Below are 19901 nucleotides of genomic sequence, written 5' to 3'. Positions count from 1 at the left end.
GACCCACTTTTCATCGCCAGTCACCATCCGCTTCAGAAACGGGTCGATTTTGTTGCGATTCAGCAGCGATTCACATGCGTCGATACGGTCGAAGATGTTTTTTTGCGTCAACGTGTGTGGCACCCATACACCGAGCTTCTTTGTGAATCCAAGCTTCTTCAAATGGTTAATAACGGTTTGATGACTTATCCCCAGCTCTTTGCCGATGCTACGACTACTACTATACCGGTCTTTCTCGGCTAATTCAGCGATTTTGTCGCAATTTTCGACGACAGGCCTTCCGGAGCGTGGCGCATCTTCGACGACCTCTACACCAGAACGAAAAGGTTGAAACCATCGTTGTGCGGTGGAAATGGAAAATGTATCGGGTCCATAAACTGCACAAATTTTATTGGCAGCTTGAGATGCATTTTTGCCTTTGTCATAGTAGTACTGTAAAATATGTCGGATTTTCTCTTTATTTTGCTCCATATTTGCGACACTATAACTCACGACCTAACCAAACAAAAAACTGTTAAGGACTATATTATAGCGCGCAAAAATACCTTTCCAACAAGCTATAGTTCGACTCGATACAATGAATACAACTAGAACTACGCGCTTACAACGACACCTCGCGGAAATACCGCAGGACTTTTTTGACAGCCTAATATAAAGGCATGAAAAAATTCTTCTTATTTCCCAGTCTTCAAAAAAGATGTAGAGAAGATTTCAAGTAGTTTCGACTGACAAAAGTTTTTTGAATCGATTAGAAATTTTATCGGATTTGAAAATCAGTTTCTGGAACATTGCTTTTATTCAATGTTTATCAATGATTTATCAAGTGTCGTGAGGTGCATATTTTTGCCGATGACGTTCGGATTTGGTTTTATTCTCTCGACTTCTCATTACAGTTAATGATGAGTCTTGTATTGGAAGTCTTCTTCTTCTTAAATGGCACTCACGTTCCTAGAGGGACTTTGCCGTCTCAACATAGAGTAATTCCAAATAAAATGTTCCTAAAAATGAAAATTTTGAAAGCATGTATTTTTGATTCGAATGACAGTTTTGGGTTGGAGGAAATATGAGCTTTCCACAGCAATTTTTTGACTCAAGTGTATCTTCAGTAAGATTTTAGTAAGAGATATATTTGATAATTTATATCTCAAAAACAATGATAAATGTGAAAAAACATACACTTAGAAAAAAAATTAGTACTCTTCTTTTATTCACAAAAAAAAACGTTAATTTGCAAAAACCAAAAAAACACTTTTTTTTAAATTTTTTCATATAAAACAGAAGTCATGTAGACAATTTTAAAAATCAGTCCAAGACGGCAAAACTTTTTTAACGATTGTTGCACAGTCGAAACACAAACAGTTTTTAAAGTAGAATTGAAATCCCAACAGCACAAATTCACCTCGTCGAATCACACGGACGTTATGAGTACAAAAATAATTAACTTGTTAACATTATGCCTAGACTGTACGTGAAGTCAGGTATCTTCAAGGTACCTCTGTATATGTATATAAAGTTACTCAGATTCAAACATCTTTCATTAGTCGAACAATCTTCCTTATAGAGTGAATGACAGTATATCGCAATGGACGGCAACAAAATGTTATCGTGTTGTAGACCGTTTCTAAAGAATGGTAAGAAATATTCACCTGAAAAAGATTTTTTTATCGTGTCAGTGATTGAGAAACTTAAATTAATGGAGTGCAATATCGTTTAGATACATCTTTAAATTTTGGATTTCAATTCCACTTTGAAAACGGTTCGTAATAATATATAATATGTTAAAAGTATGTATCAAGATATTTTTTTTTAATATCGCCACGTTTTGTATCAATCCACATGTCTTCAAATGTTTTTCAATGTAACTCCTAAACATATCGTTTTACCATAATGATGTATTTGGAAAAGTTGTTGGAAAATAAGCAAATTCATAAAATTCCATAAACATGACGGTATAACACGAAAGGGCATATTTACTATAAAAAGACAATAAATTAGAAAAAAAATAATTATCTCGAGAATGGCTGCATTTATAATACTTTACAACCCTATCTATGGCACTATTTCGCCATTGTTTTTGAGATATAGATTATTAAAGATTTCTCTTAGCAAAATCGATACAACCTATCCAACCCAAACGGAATACAAACTTTCATTCGAATCAAAAATACTCACGTTTTGTCATTTGTCGATTTCATTTGGAATTGCATCAAGACAAACAGTTGCAAAACTTGTCAAATCTAAATTCTGCTCAAAGTTATGGATGTTGTTTTCCCAAAAAATCATAATTTCGAATTAAGTTTTCTCTAGCTAAACAAAAAATTTATACAATTTCCTACATTTCGTTCTTTTCACAAAAAATTGTTGTTGACGTTTCTATAGTGTTCAATGAGAGATGTGAGCCGTTTAAGTAGATCCAACTGAAATGCACTATAGTTGCGATAATATGGGTAAAGGCTTAACTCTAGATTTTACGCAATACGTATAATAATTGCGTACAATGGAATAAAGCAGGCATTGTGCTTTGCAAGAGCTTTAGGGCACTTTTTGAATTTAATCGTTTTTTGTCTCCGTTAGAGTGCAGTTCGGCCACCGTAAATTAAATGTAAAAATTATATGTATTTATGTATGAAGTTCAATTAAATGTAGTAATAGTCTGTTAGTGTATAGTCTAAAATTGTAATAAAATGTGTAGTCATTGGTGCTAACAGTGTTCTTAATTGAAAAATCGAACAACGAAATTCGCTTCATACTCGGGGAGAGATTTCGCGTAGTGAACAAAAGCTACTAGCAAAAGGGGACAGTCACGGAATCCGGCACAAATTGAAACACGACCACTTATGCGTCGCAACATTTGGTGCCGTGACCAGGATTCAGTGTTTCAAGGATCAATTCCGGAAGTCCCAACTGCTTCTGATATCGGAACAATAGGATGGACAGGAACAATGCGCCATTCTTCATGCGCGAATTCAAAGAGCGTATTCAAATGAATAGTCTGTATTGTTGAGGCGCCATCACTTCGCGCAATTTCAATTTGGAACAGGAAATTGGATTTGGATTTTGGAATTTAATTTATACAAGGCTTGTTGAACAGCCTCAAAAGGTGAGAGTCTATCCAACAAAACAAAATTAAATTGTACGTTCTACGTGGTCGTTTTTTCTGTTCCGGTATACATTTCGGTGGCTGAATAATTTGGAGCGGAGACACGGTGTATGGCTGGCTGGAGTAATCTACTGGAAGACCAGAATTAGGATTTGTCACCAACGCGGATTACTGGAGTGATAACAATTTTGGTTCGTCGTTCCAACGGATATTAATTCGAAAAATACAAGGCCTATTTGACAGGCTCACAAGGTGAGTACCTGTCCAAATAAATTTTTCGAATCAGGAAGGTGCTTCGCTTGTCGTATATTACAGCTCATAGAAAAGCGGCGTGGATTATACTACCGGTAGTGGAGTTGGGATAGTGGCTCTCAACTTCTGGCTAGCTGGGCCTATTCTGCGCTGGATTTATATTTGTGCCTTCAACCTGTGGCTTGGACGAGTGCAATATTCGTCACATCGATACAACCGAGAGAATTTGAAATACAAGGCCTGATTGACAGGCTCACAAGGTGAGTACTTGTCCAAAACTTCATTTGTCTCTCGAAGGGTGCTTCTCTTGTTGCTCTCCTAGGAATCGTACTGGCTACTTTCAATTCGTTTCATCATGGGAAAGAAGCTGAAACCAAAATTGCACGTGAGGGACAACATCGTCGACTTTCTTCGCCGCACGGAGCAATTTAACCTGGAATACCGTTCTACAAACGAAAGCCAAATCAAGCTTCGTCTGGAGAAACTCGAAGCGAAATGGGACGAATTCGAGGAGATTCAGCGAGAGATAGAAGAATTAGAGGAGCACGAGGAGAATGTAGAAGAGCACCGTCAGATTAGGGCAGAATTTGAGGAAAAATATTTCCAGGTAAGGGCAGGGTTGGAGAGCAAACTTCCGCGAAAATTATTAGAACAGGCAGAGCAATCCTCAAGTACTTTCTCTACACCTGGCGCTGGGAGCAACGCACACACATTCGTACGCTTGCCACAAATCAGCCTGCCTGAGTTCGATGGGAACTATGAAAACTGGCTACAGTTCCATGATACTTTTCGCGCTTTAATTGATTCTTCGTCTGAGTTGTCTAATATACAGAAATTTCATTATCTGCGGGCTGCTCTTAAGGGTGATGCGCTGAAACTAATCGATGCTTATCCGATGAGTGACGCAAATTACAGGGTTGCTTGGGATGGCTTGGTTATACGATTCTCCAATACTTATCTATTGAAAAAACGGCACCTCAACGCACTTCTGGAATATCCTAAAATAAAAAAGGAATCAGCGATCGGCATTCACGACATAATAGACTGCTTTGAGCGCAATACAAAAATTCTTGACCAATTAGGAGAGGCGACAAGTGGTTGGGGGGCTATGTTGACGCACGTATTAGTTTCGAAACTCGACGACGTGACACAGAAGCACTGGGAGGCACATGCGACGCAGCACGAGAATCCATCCTATGCGATGCTGGTGGACTTCCTGAAGAAACAGACACGAGTGTTAGATGCAGTCAATGTTGATCAACGCACATCCGTCGTGCACTCGGCGGCTCCATCACATTCAACTAAAACACATGCAGCTAAGGTGTCGGTCAACTCGGCGACCGACAACAAGGGTCCAAGTTGTGTCTCGTGTGGGGAACAGCATTTCATATCACGGTGTTCCAAATTTAACAATTTTACAGTGGACAAGCGTTTGAAATTGGCGAATTCAAAACGACTTTGTTCCAATTGTCTGGGCAGAAACCACATGGCACGGGATTGTCCTTCGAAATTCAGATGTAGAACGTGCTCGAAAAAGCATCACACACTCCTGCATCCTGGATTTCCTGGTTCTGGTTCCTCTCCTTCTCCCACAATGGATAACCCATCAGCATCTGGAGATGCATCGAACTCCGGTGGATCAGGGTCTAGTTTGGTGACATCAATTTCGACAAACTTGGCATTGGGTTCTCATGATACGCACGTCTTTCTTCTTACCGTGCTGTTGAAGGTGAAGGACAAATGGAATAGGCCCCACTTCGCGAGGGCAATGTTGGATAGTGGTTCCCAGGCAAATCTGATGTCAGAAAATCTTTGCCAATTGCTTAAACTTCCGCGACGCAACAAGAGGGTAGCAATTTCTGGCATAGGGCGATCGCATCATCAAACTGCTTGTGAGGTATCTGCAACCATTGCTTCGAGAATTTTCGATTTTCATCAACCAATGGATTTTCTGGTGATGAATCGTATTACAGATGATCAACCTTCCACATCGATTCATTTTCAACAGTGGAAACCGCCACCAGATATGGAGCTTGCTGATCCAGGTTTCGCCACTCCTGGTTCGATTGACATGGTTCTTGGGTCGCAATATTTTTACGATTTTCATCGTTTGGATGGTGGCCGGATCCAGGTGCGAAAGGTTGGCAACTCATTGCCAATATTTATCAACACCGTCTTTGGTTGGGTGGCTGCTGGTGAAGTCGATCGGCAGAGACAGGATACACGGGTGAGCTGCAACGCAGCGTTTACGGATCCATTAGATGAAGCGATTGAAAAATTCTGGGTCATTGAAGAACTGCCGGGTAAAAAACTCCGCTCTCGGGAGGAAGAAGATTGCGAAATGCATTTTCAAAATACGGTGCACAGGGATGAATCAGGTCGCTATGTTGTACGTTATCCAAAACGTGTAGATTTCCACCAATTAGTAGGCGAATCGGAAAGCACAACACTCAGAAGATTTCAACATCTGGAAAGGCGTCTGGAAAAAGATGAAGATTTAAGGAAATGCTACAATCAATTCATGGGAGAATACTTAAAGATGGGTCACATGAAACTGGTAAACAACGAGGTCCAAATGAATGAAACGCGAACGGTCTGTTTTCTCCCGCATCATCCGGTTTTTAAGGAATCCAGTTCGACAACCAAGGTCAGGGTAGTTTTCGACGGCTCAGCAAAAACATCAACGAATTACTCCCTCAATGATGCTCTTCTAACGGGTCCGGTTGTGCAGGATGAATTGGTAGATTTAATGGTTCGCTTCCGAAAACATTCCGTCGCTGTTGTAGCGGATGTAGAAAAAATGTATCGCCAGATTCGTGTCCACTCTGAGGATGCAGCTCTCCAACGAATATTTTGGAGATTTAATCAATCCGATCCTATCCAACAGTATGAGCTTCAGACAATAACTTACGGTTTGTCTCCATCCTCATTTTTGGCCACCCGGGTTCTTCAGCAGCTTGCTAACGATGCTGGAGAAAAATATAAACTAGCCGCAAAGGCACTGAAAAACGATTTTTTCATGGATGACTTCCTATCGGGAGCCGATAACGTCGAAAATGCTATACTACTGAGAAACGAAATGCAATCAATAATGGCAGAAGCAGGATTTCCCCTACGAAAATGGAATTCAAATCAACGTGCCGTTCTAGAAGACTTGAATCATGGTGAAACCGATCCATCAACAACACTTCATCTAGTGTCAGAAACGACAGTCAAAACTCTGGGAGTCGTCTGGGAGACGGAACCAGACTTACTATGCATTGATGTACGAGCCACAACTAACAACGATGATTGGACGAAACGAAAAATCTTTTCTGCAATTGCCCAACTTTACGACCCGCTCGGGCTCGTGTCACCGGTTATATCGTGGGCAAAAATCCAGATGCAAAGATTATGGTCGGCAGGTATCGGATGGGACGATCCCGTGCCAAAAGAAATCGCAGCACGGTGGAGAGAATTTTATGCCCAGCTAGCAGTTTTGAAAAACTTTAAAGTACATCGTTGCTTTCTAGCACCACAACAAAAGGACGTGCAGTTTCACGTATTTAGCGACGCCTCTGAAGCAGGCTATGGTGCGTGTATCTACGCTCGATCATCGACCAGTGAGGATGGCAAAATAAACATACAGCTCATCGCTTCGAAATCACGCGTAACACCACTAAAACGACTCAGCCTTCCGCGATTGGAGCTATGTGCTGCACTATTAGGAGCGAAACTCTACGCTAAGGTCTCTGCAGCGCTGGGAATGGAGGGAATTCCTTGCTGGTTCTGGTCAGATTCGATGGTTGTCCTGCACTGGATTCGAGCTCCACCCAATACATGGCAAACATTCGTAGGAAACCGCACTGCAGAAATTCAACTCCTCACACACGGACACACTTGGAACCACGTGAAAGGACCTGAAAACCCTGCTGATCACATTTCACGTGGGCTACTGTCGAACGATTTCGTCCCACTTGAGAGCTGGCGTGTGGGTCCAGCTTGGCTGCATAAGAAGGAAGACGAATGGCCGAAACAAACACAGCTACACCCACCTGACGATGGAATTACTGAACGACGTAAAACAGTGCTGACATTAAATGTCCCCGAACCATTCCACTTGTTCGAACGTTATTCATCCTTTCAGCGTCTGGTGAGAGTTACCGCCTACGTCCTCCGCTTTATTAACATGTGTCGACTCAAAAGCAAAATCGTAGAACCATTCCTGACTACATCGGAGCTAGGAACTGCAAAAGATTCATTGGTCAAATGTGCGCAATCAGAAGTTTTCTCTGAGGAGATCAAATCCCTCAGAAAGAATCAAATTGTGTCGAAAAAATCTTATCTCAAATTGTTACATCCATTCCTTGATGAGAAAGGCATACTTCGGGTTGGTGGCCGGCTCAAGCATTCCACACAACATTACCAAACCAATCACCCTTCAATTCTGCCATACAAACACCCACTATCGCGTCTCATCGCAGCGCATTTCCACACCCAAACCCTACACTCAGGTCCCCGCATGATCCTGGCATCCATGCGTCAGCAGTTCTGGCCAATCAGAGGTACGACACTCGCGAAGCAAATCTTTCATAATTGCGTCAGATGTTTTCGCCACAACCCTGTTCCTATACAACAGCCTGTAGGGCAACTACCGACAGCACGCACTATCCCTGGCAGACCATTCACGATCACCGGAGTAGACTACTGTGGTCCAGTTTATCTCAAGCCCGTACACCGCCGAGCAGGTTCAAGAAAGGCATACATTGCAATTTTCGTTTGTTTTGCAACAAAGGCAGTCCACCTTGAACTCGTATGCGACTTATCGACAGAGTCCTTCCTAGCCACCCTACGTCGATTCATCGCTCGTAGAGGTACACCGGCGGAAATACACTCTGATAATGGAACCAATTTCCAAGGAGCAAAAAACCAACTGGCTGAACTTTACCATTTCCTGCAAAACAAAAATCATCAGCAAACAATAGCTAACAACTGCACAAATTCGGAAATAAAGTGGAGCTTTATTCCACCAAGAGCACCTAACTTTGGCGGCCTGTGGGAGGCAGGCGTGAAAACAGCGAAAACAACCTTGTCAAAAACAATTGGCAACACTCAACTGTCTTTTGAAGACTATTCCACAATTCTTACCCAAGTTGAGGCCAATATGAACTCACGGCCTCTTACATCATTATCCGACGATCCCACCGAATTAGACGTATTGACTCCAGGGCATTTTCTGACTGGCTCATCTTTAAACTGTCTGCCAGATCCAGATTATACGACCGTTCCAACACATCGTCTCAAGCATTTCCAGCAACTTCAAAAAATAGTGCAAGATCACTGGGCAAGATGGAAGAAGGAATACCTGACTGAGCTGAATAACCAACGTAGAAGATCAAACCGGCCAATACCCATCAACATTGGCCAGGTAGTATTGTTGCAGGACGACCACAAATCTTCCATATCCTGGCCTTTGGCGAGGATTGAACACATTCATCCAGGAGAAGATGGAATTGCCCGTGTTGTGACGGTGAAGACAACAAATGGAACATACAAGAGACCCGTTTCTCGGATTTGTCCACTACCGTTTTCCGAGCACAACAGCACACCACTAAACAAAGTCATCATCACGTCCGAATGAGTGAAAAGAGAACACAAATAGGGATATGGTTTTAAAATTCATTTATTAGCATAAACACTTGTTAACATTATAATGTGATCACCACTGCACTATGTACTCTGTAAATTTGTAAACAAATTTAGGTGGCCGGCTATGTTGACGTTTCTATAGTGTTCAATGAGAGATGTGAGCCGTTTAAGTAGATCCAACTGAAATGCACTATAGTTGCGATAATATGGGTAAAAGCTTAACTCTAGATTTTACGCAATACGTATAATAATTGCGTACAATGGAATAAAGCAGGCATTGTGCTTTGCAAGAGCTTTAGGGCACTTTTTGAATTTAATCGTTTTTTGTCTCCGTTAGAGTGCAGTTCGGCCACCGTAAATTAAATGTAAAAATTATATGTATTTATGTATGAAGTTCAATTAAATGTAGTAATAGTCTGTTAGTGTATAGTCTAAAATTGTAATAAAATGTGTAGTCATTGGTGCTAACAGTGTTCTTAATTGAAAAATCGAACAACGAAATTCGCTTCATACTCGGGGAGAGATTTCGCGTAGTGAACAAAAGCTACTAGCAAAAGGGGACAGTCACGGAATCCGGCACAAATTGAAACACGACCACTTATGCGTCGCAACAATTGTAGTTTCCATAGTTTTTGAATTAGAAATTATTAAAAAATTATGAAAAAACATGAGCCATTTACAAAATGTCGTTTGGCTCATGCTATTTTCTTAGATTTGAAGTTGCTTAAATTGTTTTACACCCACAATACATCACCCCAATCTTAAATGGTGCTGTGAACTTCTAAGGCAAGCTGGCATGAGATTCATCCAATCATTATCATATAGAAACTTTGCAAATGCATCAAAAAATTCTTCTGTTTACCAATCTCCAGAACAGTTGAAAAAAAGGTTTCAGCAGACAGATTACGGATTTTGGTAAATTCAAACATCGCATTACAAGAACACTCTCTATGTTCAGCGCGTTGTATTTTGGAGTCTGCTAACTCCTAAACTAAAAAATATCCGATCATTAAATGGATTCCGACGCGAATGTACAGCATGGTTCTACAATAGAATAAATTAGTAAGATACCTAGGAAAGATACCCTACCAACAGAAACTACAATTGTATGTTTCCGGAAAAGCTATTTCTGGTGACTTAATAGGCTTATCCTTACGCTGCAAAATTTGTAAACGATAAATAATATAAATAGAAAACTGATATCCAATGATTCTTGAGTCCAACACCCTCTATAAATCTGATCCTTTCAATCTTACCTTAAAGGGGTATTCTAGTGTAGGGGCACGAGTTTCGAACGTTCATTCTAGATCCGAAATACAAAACAAGTCAAGAAAAAAGGCGCTATATCGATTATTTCAAGAGATAGAAAAAAAACTTTGTTCTACAAAGATGTCTCAAATAACTGGGACTACAATTTGTCGAACTATGATTACCTCTATCTATAAAAATAAGAATGTTATTTTTGATAACATATGAGCGCTCTATCATATGTAACAACTTTGTCGAAGACAGTTTTTGTCTAGAGAATAACTGTCGAGCTCTAAATGCTGATTTCCACTCAAATACATCTCCGGGACCATTGTGCACTGGGCTTTTATTTTTGCCTTACTTTTTTAATATTAATGAATCCAATGTAACACAATATAAACAGCTTAATATCGAACAAAATACACCCAACATAAGAAAAACAATATTGAAGGAGTCTTCCAGTGGTATCTGCATAGAGAAAAGTGATGAAAAATATACATTTCATAAGAAGAATTGAAAATAATACATTGTGGGCTTTTACTTATGCCAATCTCTGTATTTGTTCATAATCTCAATAATTCTCCATTGATTACGATAAATGAAAACAATATTCAATAGGACCGACGGTTGACTGAATTTTTATAAAAATTATGAATATTTAAGTTGATTATGAATATTATTAAATGGATGTATATCATTAAGACACTCGTGTCTAGGCCCAATAGAAGTAACGAATGCAAATTTGAATAAACGAGAAAGAACTCAATTGATAATTCAATTTCACAGAAACCAAATCACCAACAGACTGTTGATCTTCTTGATTTTCGATGCTTATAATTACCAATTATGCATTTTCCCGCGTACTAATTTGGTCCAAAATGTGAAAACTTTAATAACTTGAAAGTTGTTCTTCGCACCAAGTTGTTCAACAATGAGCTCAACAGAAAGCAGACATTTGCTGTTTTATGCAAATACATCACACAATTGTACGAATCGTTCCAACTCGGGCAAACTTCTTGCGCTGTCTTTACAGCATTTCTTTTCAGAAAACCCCTCTCCCCAAAGGCTTCAACAATCCGACAATATGAGATGTAACACAATTCACTTTCGTTCCGCATCACGACAGAGGATCAGCCGGAAATTGTATCATAATTCCACGTTGAGCACACCGAGCGCCCCTCCCCACAAGCGGCGTATGATTTTACGCCTATCCTGGGTCTGTAACATTTTCGCGGGGAAGGCGGGGAGAGTTGTTCTTTCCAGGCCCGAGACAAACGGCGTGGTTTTAGATTACCCACAATCGGAGAGATGGTGCGCCAATTTCCGCAATTCGCTTGGTGCAAAAGAATTATGTTTCGGTGGGATTTGGCTGTCACGCTGAATTTAACAAGTTGTGCTCCATTGTTATTTTCACTTAGCTCGGTGCTGTTAGTTATTCTCTTATTCCATTCGTCAAAAACACACCAAAAAGTTCTGCAAGGTTTTCGCCATTACACTTGCCCATCCTCGCGCGGAACTTGTTCGCAAAAGTTAGACGCGTGCATCTGCAACTGCGGAGCATCTGTCCGCCGCCAGCGATTTTGCGGAGATTCCAAAATGCTACTTGGCTGGCTGCTGCATAATGAGTGCTCTTTGATGCGACGACCGCTCTTTCGGATAAACCCAGCACAGCAGCAACATGTGAACCTTCGTGGTGGGGAGAAGCGAAGGGTGAGTAGTGTAATCAGGGTGAAAATTATTATTAAGCTGGGAACGTAACACCCATTCTGACTCGTGCAGCAGAAATGTGCTAAATAATTTCTGGACGTTCCCTTGGGTTGGTAATGGTGGAACTGGAGGTGGAGCAGAACATGATAGACGACATGAGTCCAAAGATAGTTGTGGGTTGAGCTGCATTAGTGTTTCTGGTCAGGGCTGAATGCGTTGAGGAATACAAGATGTCTTCCAATGTGAACACGTTGTTATCAGAACAAGACCGGTTTTATTTGTTCAATTTAATTGAATTTAGTTTCATTATTGACCTATAGTGACTTCAATGTTCAAGAATTATAATTTACTCGAGGATTTCACGATGTATTTGAAGCTGACCAAATATGCTGTTCAAATACGACGGATACATCGCATAAAATAGTTGAAAACAGAACTAATCTGCTGATGAGGTTGAATGAACCACTCAAGAATTGTTTCATACGAAAATCAGCACTGTCTTCACATTTGATGAATAACTCCCTTGTTCCTTTTTAGTGATTGGTAATCATGGTTGGATGGTAATGAACTCACCTCGTTTTACCACTAAAGGTTGTGTCACATCAAATTGCATCACGAAAAAAACGCTGTAGAAATTTTATTTTTAGGAATTATATCTTCAGCTTTCGCTTATAATCAGATAAGAGTGTATAGATCACGTTGGCCATGCTTCACTGTCATTTTTTCGTAAATTTGGAAAAATGTCGTCGAACGAAAAAGAGCGTCGTGAATTAATCCTGCGCACTCATTTCGAGAATCCGGAGTTGTCACATCGGGACATCGTTAAAATGCTGGGAATCGTCCAATCCACGGTCAGCAGAGTACTAAAACGATACTTCGAGAACCTAACCATCGACCGGAAGGTGAAGAACGGCAAAAATGGATGCTCCGTCAGTGAAAAAGATCACAAACGTGTAGTTAAGCAGTTTAGACGTGATCCGTGAAGTTCGGTCCAGGATGTCGCCAATAAGCTGAATTTGTCAAGTTCATTCGTCCAGCGGACCAAGCAGCGGGAGGGCCTGCGTACATACAAGGTTCAGAAGGCTCCTAACCGAGACGAAAGGAAAACATGGTGGGGAAGACGCGAACCCGGAAGCTGTACATCGAAATGCTGACGAAGCCGCATTGCCTGGTAATGGACGACGAAACCTACGTCAAATCGGATTTTCGTCAGCTGCCGGGCCTGTTGTTCTTCTCCGCAGAGGACAAATTCAGCGTTCCGGAGGAGATTCGCAAGCAGAAACTATCCAAGTTTGCCAAAAAGTACATGGTGTGGCAAGCGATCTGCTCTTGCGGAAAGCGGAGCGCCCCCTTCGTGATGACCGGCACGGTAAACGGGCAGGTTTACCTTAAGGAGTGCCTACAGAAGCGCTTACTACCACTATTGAAGCAGCACGAGGGCCCGATCATCTTCTGGCCGGATCTCGCTTCGTGCCACTATTCAAAGGACGTGTTTGAGTGGTACAAAGCCAACGGGGTCACCTTCGTGCCAAAGGAAATGAACCCGCCCAACGCGCCGGAGCTTCGCCCAATAGAGCAATATTGGGCGATTATGAAGCAGGCCCTCCGGAAGAACCCAAAAGTTGTCAAATCGGAGGCGGACTTCAAGAGAAAATGGATTTCTGTTAAAAAAAACTACAACCTGACGGTGTACAGAACCTTATGGACGGGGTAAAGAGGAAGGTGCAAGCATACGGGCTTGGGCTCGAAGTATAATAAAAAGAAAATGCCAAAAGTTGTTTAATAGTTTTTATTTTACTGTCTAAAATTTTCAAAAGGACTACTGGGCGAATTTCTATAGCGTTTTTTTCCGTGATGCAATTAGATGTGACACACCCTTTAGTCATCATGTGTCCACCCAACCTGTAGTCAAATGGAATAGCACTTATTATAAAGTTTCAAACGTGAGTTTATATCACTATCGCATATTCGTATATATTATGTATGGTGAATGTGTAACATTTCTCGAATAGATTTTTCAAGATTTTATTACAATGCATACATCGGGTTCATATATTTAAATGTAAATATTCCACAAAATGATGATAATACACGCATTTACTGGTTGTGTCCCATTCACCCGAAACACGTTTACCCGAAACACATTCACCCGAATGTAACAAATACCCGAATGCGACATATACCCGAATGGACATTTACCCGAATGCGACAAATACCCGAAAGCGACATTCACCCGAATGCAACCTTTTCCCGAATGATAAGGAAAAAATCCGACAAATCAGATTATGAGTTTCGTTGAATCTCCTGTTGAGAAATAAGATTAAATTAAAGTAACATGAAAAAGTAACAAAAATACGAAGTGAAATGAAAAATTGTCATGAGGAAATTTGAGAATGATTTGGAAGACTTCGCGGTGTCATTTTTAAAAATTAGTGTAGTCACAATTGACATGCCGTCTTCTTTCCTTTCCGTATTGATCTTTAAGGCTTTTAAATCATTCAAAAATGAGCATGGGTTATGAAATACAGGCAAACCTATTTTGTGCGGGGGATAGGGACCGCACAAAAAAAAGACGCATGAAAAATAATCACCAGCAGCTTTAAAAAATCGTGTTCGGTACGATATATACGGTATGTGCGGTAGATAGGGACCGCATAAAAAAAGTTTTCCCCAAGAAAATAACTCAAATCCACGCCATTCACCGTTCAATTTCCTTTTGTTTCCTTGCTTTGCGATGGGACAGTTTGCCTCTTCGATTGCGCGTGGCTGTTTTGTTTTAATTGCATGTCGAAACGTGTTGCTGCTAGAAATCATGTTATGCAAAAACTTGGAAAAACTTAAAGCATTTGATGAGAGGAGGGAAATGATTTCAGAAGTGGATAATTGACACGCAAATATGCTTTTTTCGCACTGAAATGCATATAAACCATCGAAGAAACTAAATGGACGATAACTTCGTCAAATATGCTTCTTTTAATACACCACACGAAAAAAAAACGCACAAAAAAACCGCACAAGAACAGAAATTCGCACAAAAAAATCGCACAAAAAAAACCGCACAAAAACAGGTTTTACTGTATTTCTAAAATTAAGCAGGTAATTTAAACCTTTTCACTACGAAAGGCGCATATATACGCCCTCGCCAGTCTTTCACAAACATTGTTACAGAAAGTAGATACGAATGCAAAGAATGTGATGTAGGTTTATGTTTTAGGATATATTGGGTTGGGGAAAAAGAAATTTCGTATATTGTCAATATATGGCGACACTTAAACATATCTTGTGTTGTACTTATCGCATTGGGTCATACTATACGGCTATTTAAAGACGACAATCTGTGCTACAAGTGTTTTGACATTTTGACGTTTTGACAGTGTTGTGATTGTCCTTTTCAGTCTCATGTTATAGCGCGTCAAAGATGGAGTCCACCATGCAAGAAATTCGCCATAGTTTACGTTTTTACTACCTGCGAGGTAAAACTGCAATGAAGGCGGCCGAAAGAATTCGTGTAATTTATGGACCCGATACTGTAACGATTCGCACAGCACAGCGTTGGTTTGATCGATTTCGTTCTGGTGTAGTGGCTGTCGAAGATAAACTTCGTACTGGTAGGCCAATCGTCGTGGAAATCGATAAAATCGTTGAAATCATCCGAGTAGACCGGCATGTGAGCACTCGCTCGATTGTCCAGGAACTGGGTGTAGACCATAAAACCGTTTGGAACCATTTGCAGAAGATTGGATTCCAAAAAAAACTGGATGTATGGGTGCCACACGAAAAAATCTTTTAGACCGAATCAACGCCTGCGATGCACTGCTGAAACGGAACGAACTCGACCCATTTTTGAAGAAGATGGTGACTGTTGATGGAAGGTGGATCACGTACGACAACCTAAAGCGAAAAAAGTCGTGGTCGAAGCGCGGTGAGCCGGCCCAAACCATCGTCAAGACCGGATTGACGGCCAGGAAGGTTTTGGTGTGTGTTTGGTGGGATTGGAAGGCAATCATCTACAATGAGCTGCTCAACTATGGCCAGACCCTCAACTCGGTTCTCTACTGTGAGCAGCTTGACCGTTTGAAGCAGGCGATTGACCAGAAGCGGCCAGAAATGATCAATAAGAATGGTGCTGTTTTCCACCAGGACAACGCTAGGCCTCACACATCTTTGATGACCCGCCAAAAGCTACAGGAGCTCGGATGAGATGTCCTATTGCACCCACCGTATAGTCCGTATAGGCTCCAAGTGATTATCATCTCTTCCAGTCCATGCAAAACGCTCTTGGTGATACTAAGTTGGCCTCAAAAGAGGCTTGCGAAAACTGGCTGTCTGAGTTTTTTGCAAATAAGAAGGAGGGAGGGGGGGGGGTTAGTTTTATAAAGGGGAGATAATGAAGTTGTCTTCTAAATGGCAACAAGTTTGCGAACAAAACGGCGCATATTTGACATAAATTGGATAATTTTAAGTATGTTAAATAAAGCGTCAAATTTCGATCAGGAATACGACATTTCTTTTTCCCCAACCCTATATCATGTTTTAGGATATATCATTCAGAAAGTAATTATCAAATTGTTTTTTTATTGATATGATTGACAACAGAACGACCAACATACACACAACGCGCCGTAACTGCTGATGAATTTATTATTTCGTGATGAAATTGATTCTAAGGTCAATGTAATGGGGGCGAAGTCCCCAATTAACGAGGATAAGGAACCGAGGCGGCACCAAGCCGCCGATGTGGCGCAATCCGAGTCGGCCGCCGATACACCGTCGGAAGCGGCGGTCTCTCTCAAGCAAACCTGTGTTCCACCGATTGCCCGATTTGTTTGAAACATAGGAGACAATCCTTTAGTTAGGTCCTACCGAGCGTTAGCCGGCGCCGGACGGCATACGTTTACCTAGTACATTACGGTCGACAACCAATCCAGATTGCATCACCATGCCGGCATAAGCCGCCTCGGTTCCTCATCCTCGTTGAATAGCTCACTCCCCCTCCTCGCTCCCATTACAGTCTCAGAATAAACTTTATCACGAAAAAATAAATTCACATCAAAAATCGCACTTCAGTGCCGTAATACGTTTGTACCAATATTGTCAGCTTTCTTTTAAGTGAACGGGCTGCGTCAGCCATATGAATAGATTAATTTCATAATACGTTATAAAAACTGCATTCTCTCACTTATTATTAATTTGAAAAGGATTTTATCTAACGCCGCTATTTCTCAAATTGCACTACCCACGAAAAATACGAGATTTTTTGGATGGAAATGAACGTACAAGACACATATGATCACTCATCAGAAATCAGAATTTAACGAATACTTCCTAATAATAAAATTTGCGTATTATTCGAATATATCCTTTTTTCGGGTAAGTCACGCATTCGGGTAGATGTTACATTCGTGTAATTGCTACATCCAGATAACTGTCGCGTTCGGGTAAATGTTACATTCGGGTGATTGTCACATTCGGGTAATTGTTGCATTCGGGTGGATGTCACATTCGGGTAAGTGTCAATTCGGATGGTGTTACATTCAGGTAGCTGTCGCGTTCGGGTATTTGTTACATTCGGGTGAATTTTTTTTTTCCAATTCATTTATTTGTAAGGCTCAATCGCATAAGCTTTGCGGAGCCGCTAATTCAAGGTTTAATTCAACATTTTTGAGGGACGGGTCAGGTTAGGGATATGGATATGAGGTATCGTTGTCTCAACCGAGAGTTGCCGCACGCACTGTAGCATTGTGCATAATGACCAGGGATAACATCTGGTGTTCGACTATCTGTCGAGGGTGGGCGACGGTGAGATGGGGGGACAAGACAAACAACCTAATAACGAAAAAGAAAAACACAAAAGCATTAAATACTTATACTAGACCGTTTCACAAACATATAGATCAACTGCATATAGCAGATGTCGCGAGTTCCTAACACGTCTCTAACAGGAACATAGGGTTGTCTTCCATGGACCTCAAGGGCATTCAAAAGGTACTCTCTGGCTGCGTAATTATCCGTACATTGCCAAACTGCGTGATCGATGTCATCGTAACCGTTTCCACACCGACAGACGTTGCTTTGAACAAGATTTATTCTGTGGAGATGCACATCTAGCGAGTAGTGGTTGGACATAAGTCTACTCATTACACGAATGAAGTCACGACTTACGTCCAAACCTTTGAACCACGATCTCGAAGAAACCTTTGGAATAATTGAATATAACCACCGCCCAAGACTTCCAGTGTCCCAATCGGTTTGCCAACTCAAGAGGGAACTCTGACGCAGTAATTGGAAAAATTAATCGTATGAAATCTGTCTATCAAACAATTCGCCTTCCTGGGCACCCACCTTTGCGAGTGTGTCCGCCTTCTCATTGCCAGGAATTGAGCAATGAGAGGGGACCCAAACAAAGGTTAACTTATAAGATCTTTCGAGCAGTGCACTCATCTGCTGCCTCACTTTTGTGAGGAAATGAGATGGGTGCCTACTAGTTTTCATCGACTGGAGAGCCTCAAGCGAACTGAGACTATCCGAGAAAATGAAGTAATGGTCTGCAGGCTTGTTGGAGATCATCCCCAATGCGAAGTCGATTGCTGCCAGCTCAGCAACATAAACGGAACAAGGTTCCTGCAGTTTACGGAAGGCGCTCAAATTTTCATTGAAAACACCGAAGCCAGTGGATCCATTGAAGGAAGGTAGGTATTATATTATAGAGACTTTAAACTTTTTCAGTTCATTCGTCTCTAGCCTTGAGAAAGGCCCTTTAAAAACTCTACTCTACTTTACTCCAGCGCTATAAATTTCTTATTACTTCTACCAAAACTCGTCGTTATAATATTCACAATTTTCGTTCGAGATTCTTCAATCACTTGCAAATAACATGTTTCTTCGTTCATGGAACACATGTTTGATATAAAAGTATAATAAAATAAAGACAGCTCAAATCGGACGATTCCTTTCTCGAGTTTTGCGCTTACCAATACACTTGGCGACCAATTTTTATTTATATAGACATCAAACATCAAATGGACTAACAATGCTTATCACTATGTAATTGTAGAACATATGGGAAATCAATTTTCTGAATTTTCGCATTTCCCTTCAGTGTTTTCCGAAAAATTTCAGTTGTCAAAATTTTCAATGTTTGATTCGAATACGGTTGATTGAAATATGTGTGATATTTTCATGGGATCCCCCTCCCCCTCCAAAGAAAAGAGGGGTGTCATACCATCATAGGAACATTTATTAAACTGTAAAATCCTCAAATTCCAATTTTGGTTCCATTTGCACTATTATTTCTCGAGTTATGCAAAAAATTGTATGGCAGTCCGCCCTTAAAGAGGGGGAGGGGTCTCGAACTATCATAAGAACCTTCTCCGGCCCCAAAAACCCCTACATACAAATTTTCACGTCGATCGGTGCAGTAATTTCCGAGTCCATAAGAATCAGAAAGACAGACAGACAGAAATCCATTTACAGGGTATCTTCGATATAATGATATTTTTACTTTCAAAATTGTACGTTGTATATAAGCATAATAAAGAACTCAGAAACGTAACTTATATTACTTTATTGTGTCTCTGTTTTAGTAAGGTTAATGAATAAATTCAACTAGAAGACGAAGGTACAAAACAAGCTTTAGTATCAAAATACATATAATTAATTTGTCTTTCAGAGAAAAAAAAATTCAATTAATTATTCCTTTGAACTTTGAAAATCCGTAAAATCAATGTTTTCCACTTTTTCCCAGAAATGCCTTTTTTTTCAAAAATTCATAACTATTGAACCACTGAACCGATTTAGATGATCGATATATCAAATTGAAGCCAATGAAGTAGCTTTTTATAAACAAATTATTGAGCTTGCGAAAAAAATGGATTTTATTTTTGCAATTTGTAATTGTCGTTTTGTATTGTTTTCATGGCTTTGGACTAGAGGGCGCTATATTTTTTATGTTTTTTCTTGAAAACGA

General features: G+C 40.6%; 1 protein-coding gene across 1 annotated transcript; it reads left to right on the top strand.

The window, feature by feature from the left end:
* Window positions 1-3707: 3707 nt before the first annotated feature.
* Window positions 3708-8972, top strand: LOC129773612 (uncharacterized). The gene has a single exon (XM_055777250.1). It carries the CDS (start codon window positions 3708-3710, stop codon window positions 8970-8972), a length of 5265 nt encoding a protein of 1754 aa, XP_055633225.1.
* The last annotated feature ends 10929 nt before the right edge of the window (window positions 8973-19901 follow it).

This window comes from Toxorhynchites rutilus, chromosome 3 (assembly GCF_029784135.1).
Source record: "Toxorhynchites rutilus septentrionalis strain SRP chromosome 3, ASM2978413v1, whole genome shotgun sequence".
In the NCBI taxonomy this organism is placed as follows: Eukaryota; Metazoa; Arthropoda; class Insecta; order Diptera; family Culicidae; genus Toxorhynchites; species Toxorhynchites rutilus.
This window is presented reverse-complemented; position numbering and strand designations above follow the sequence as displayed.

What these genes read in the sequence shown, in the direction of transcription:
- LOC129773612 (XM_055777250.1), top strand. Translation starts at nt 3,708, where the DNA reads ATGGGAAAGAAGCTGAAACCAAAATTGCACGTGAGGGACAACATCGTC.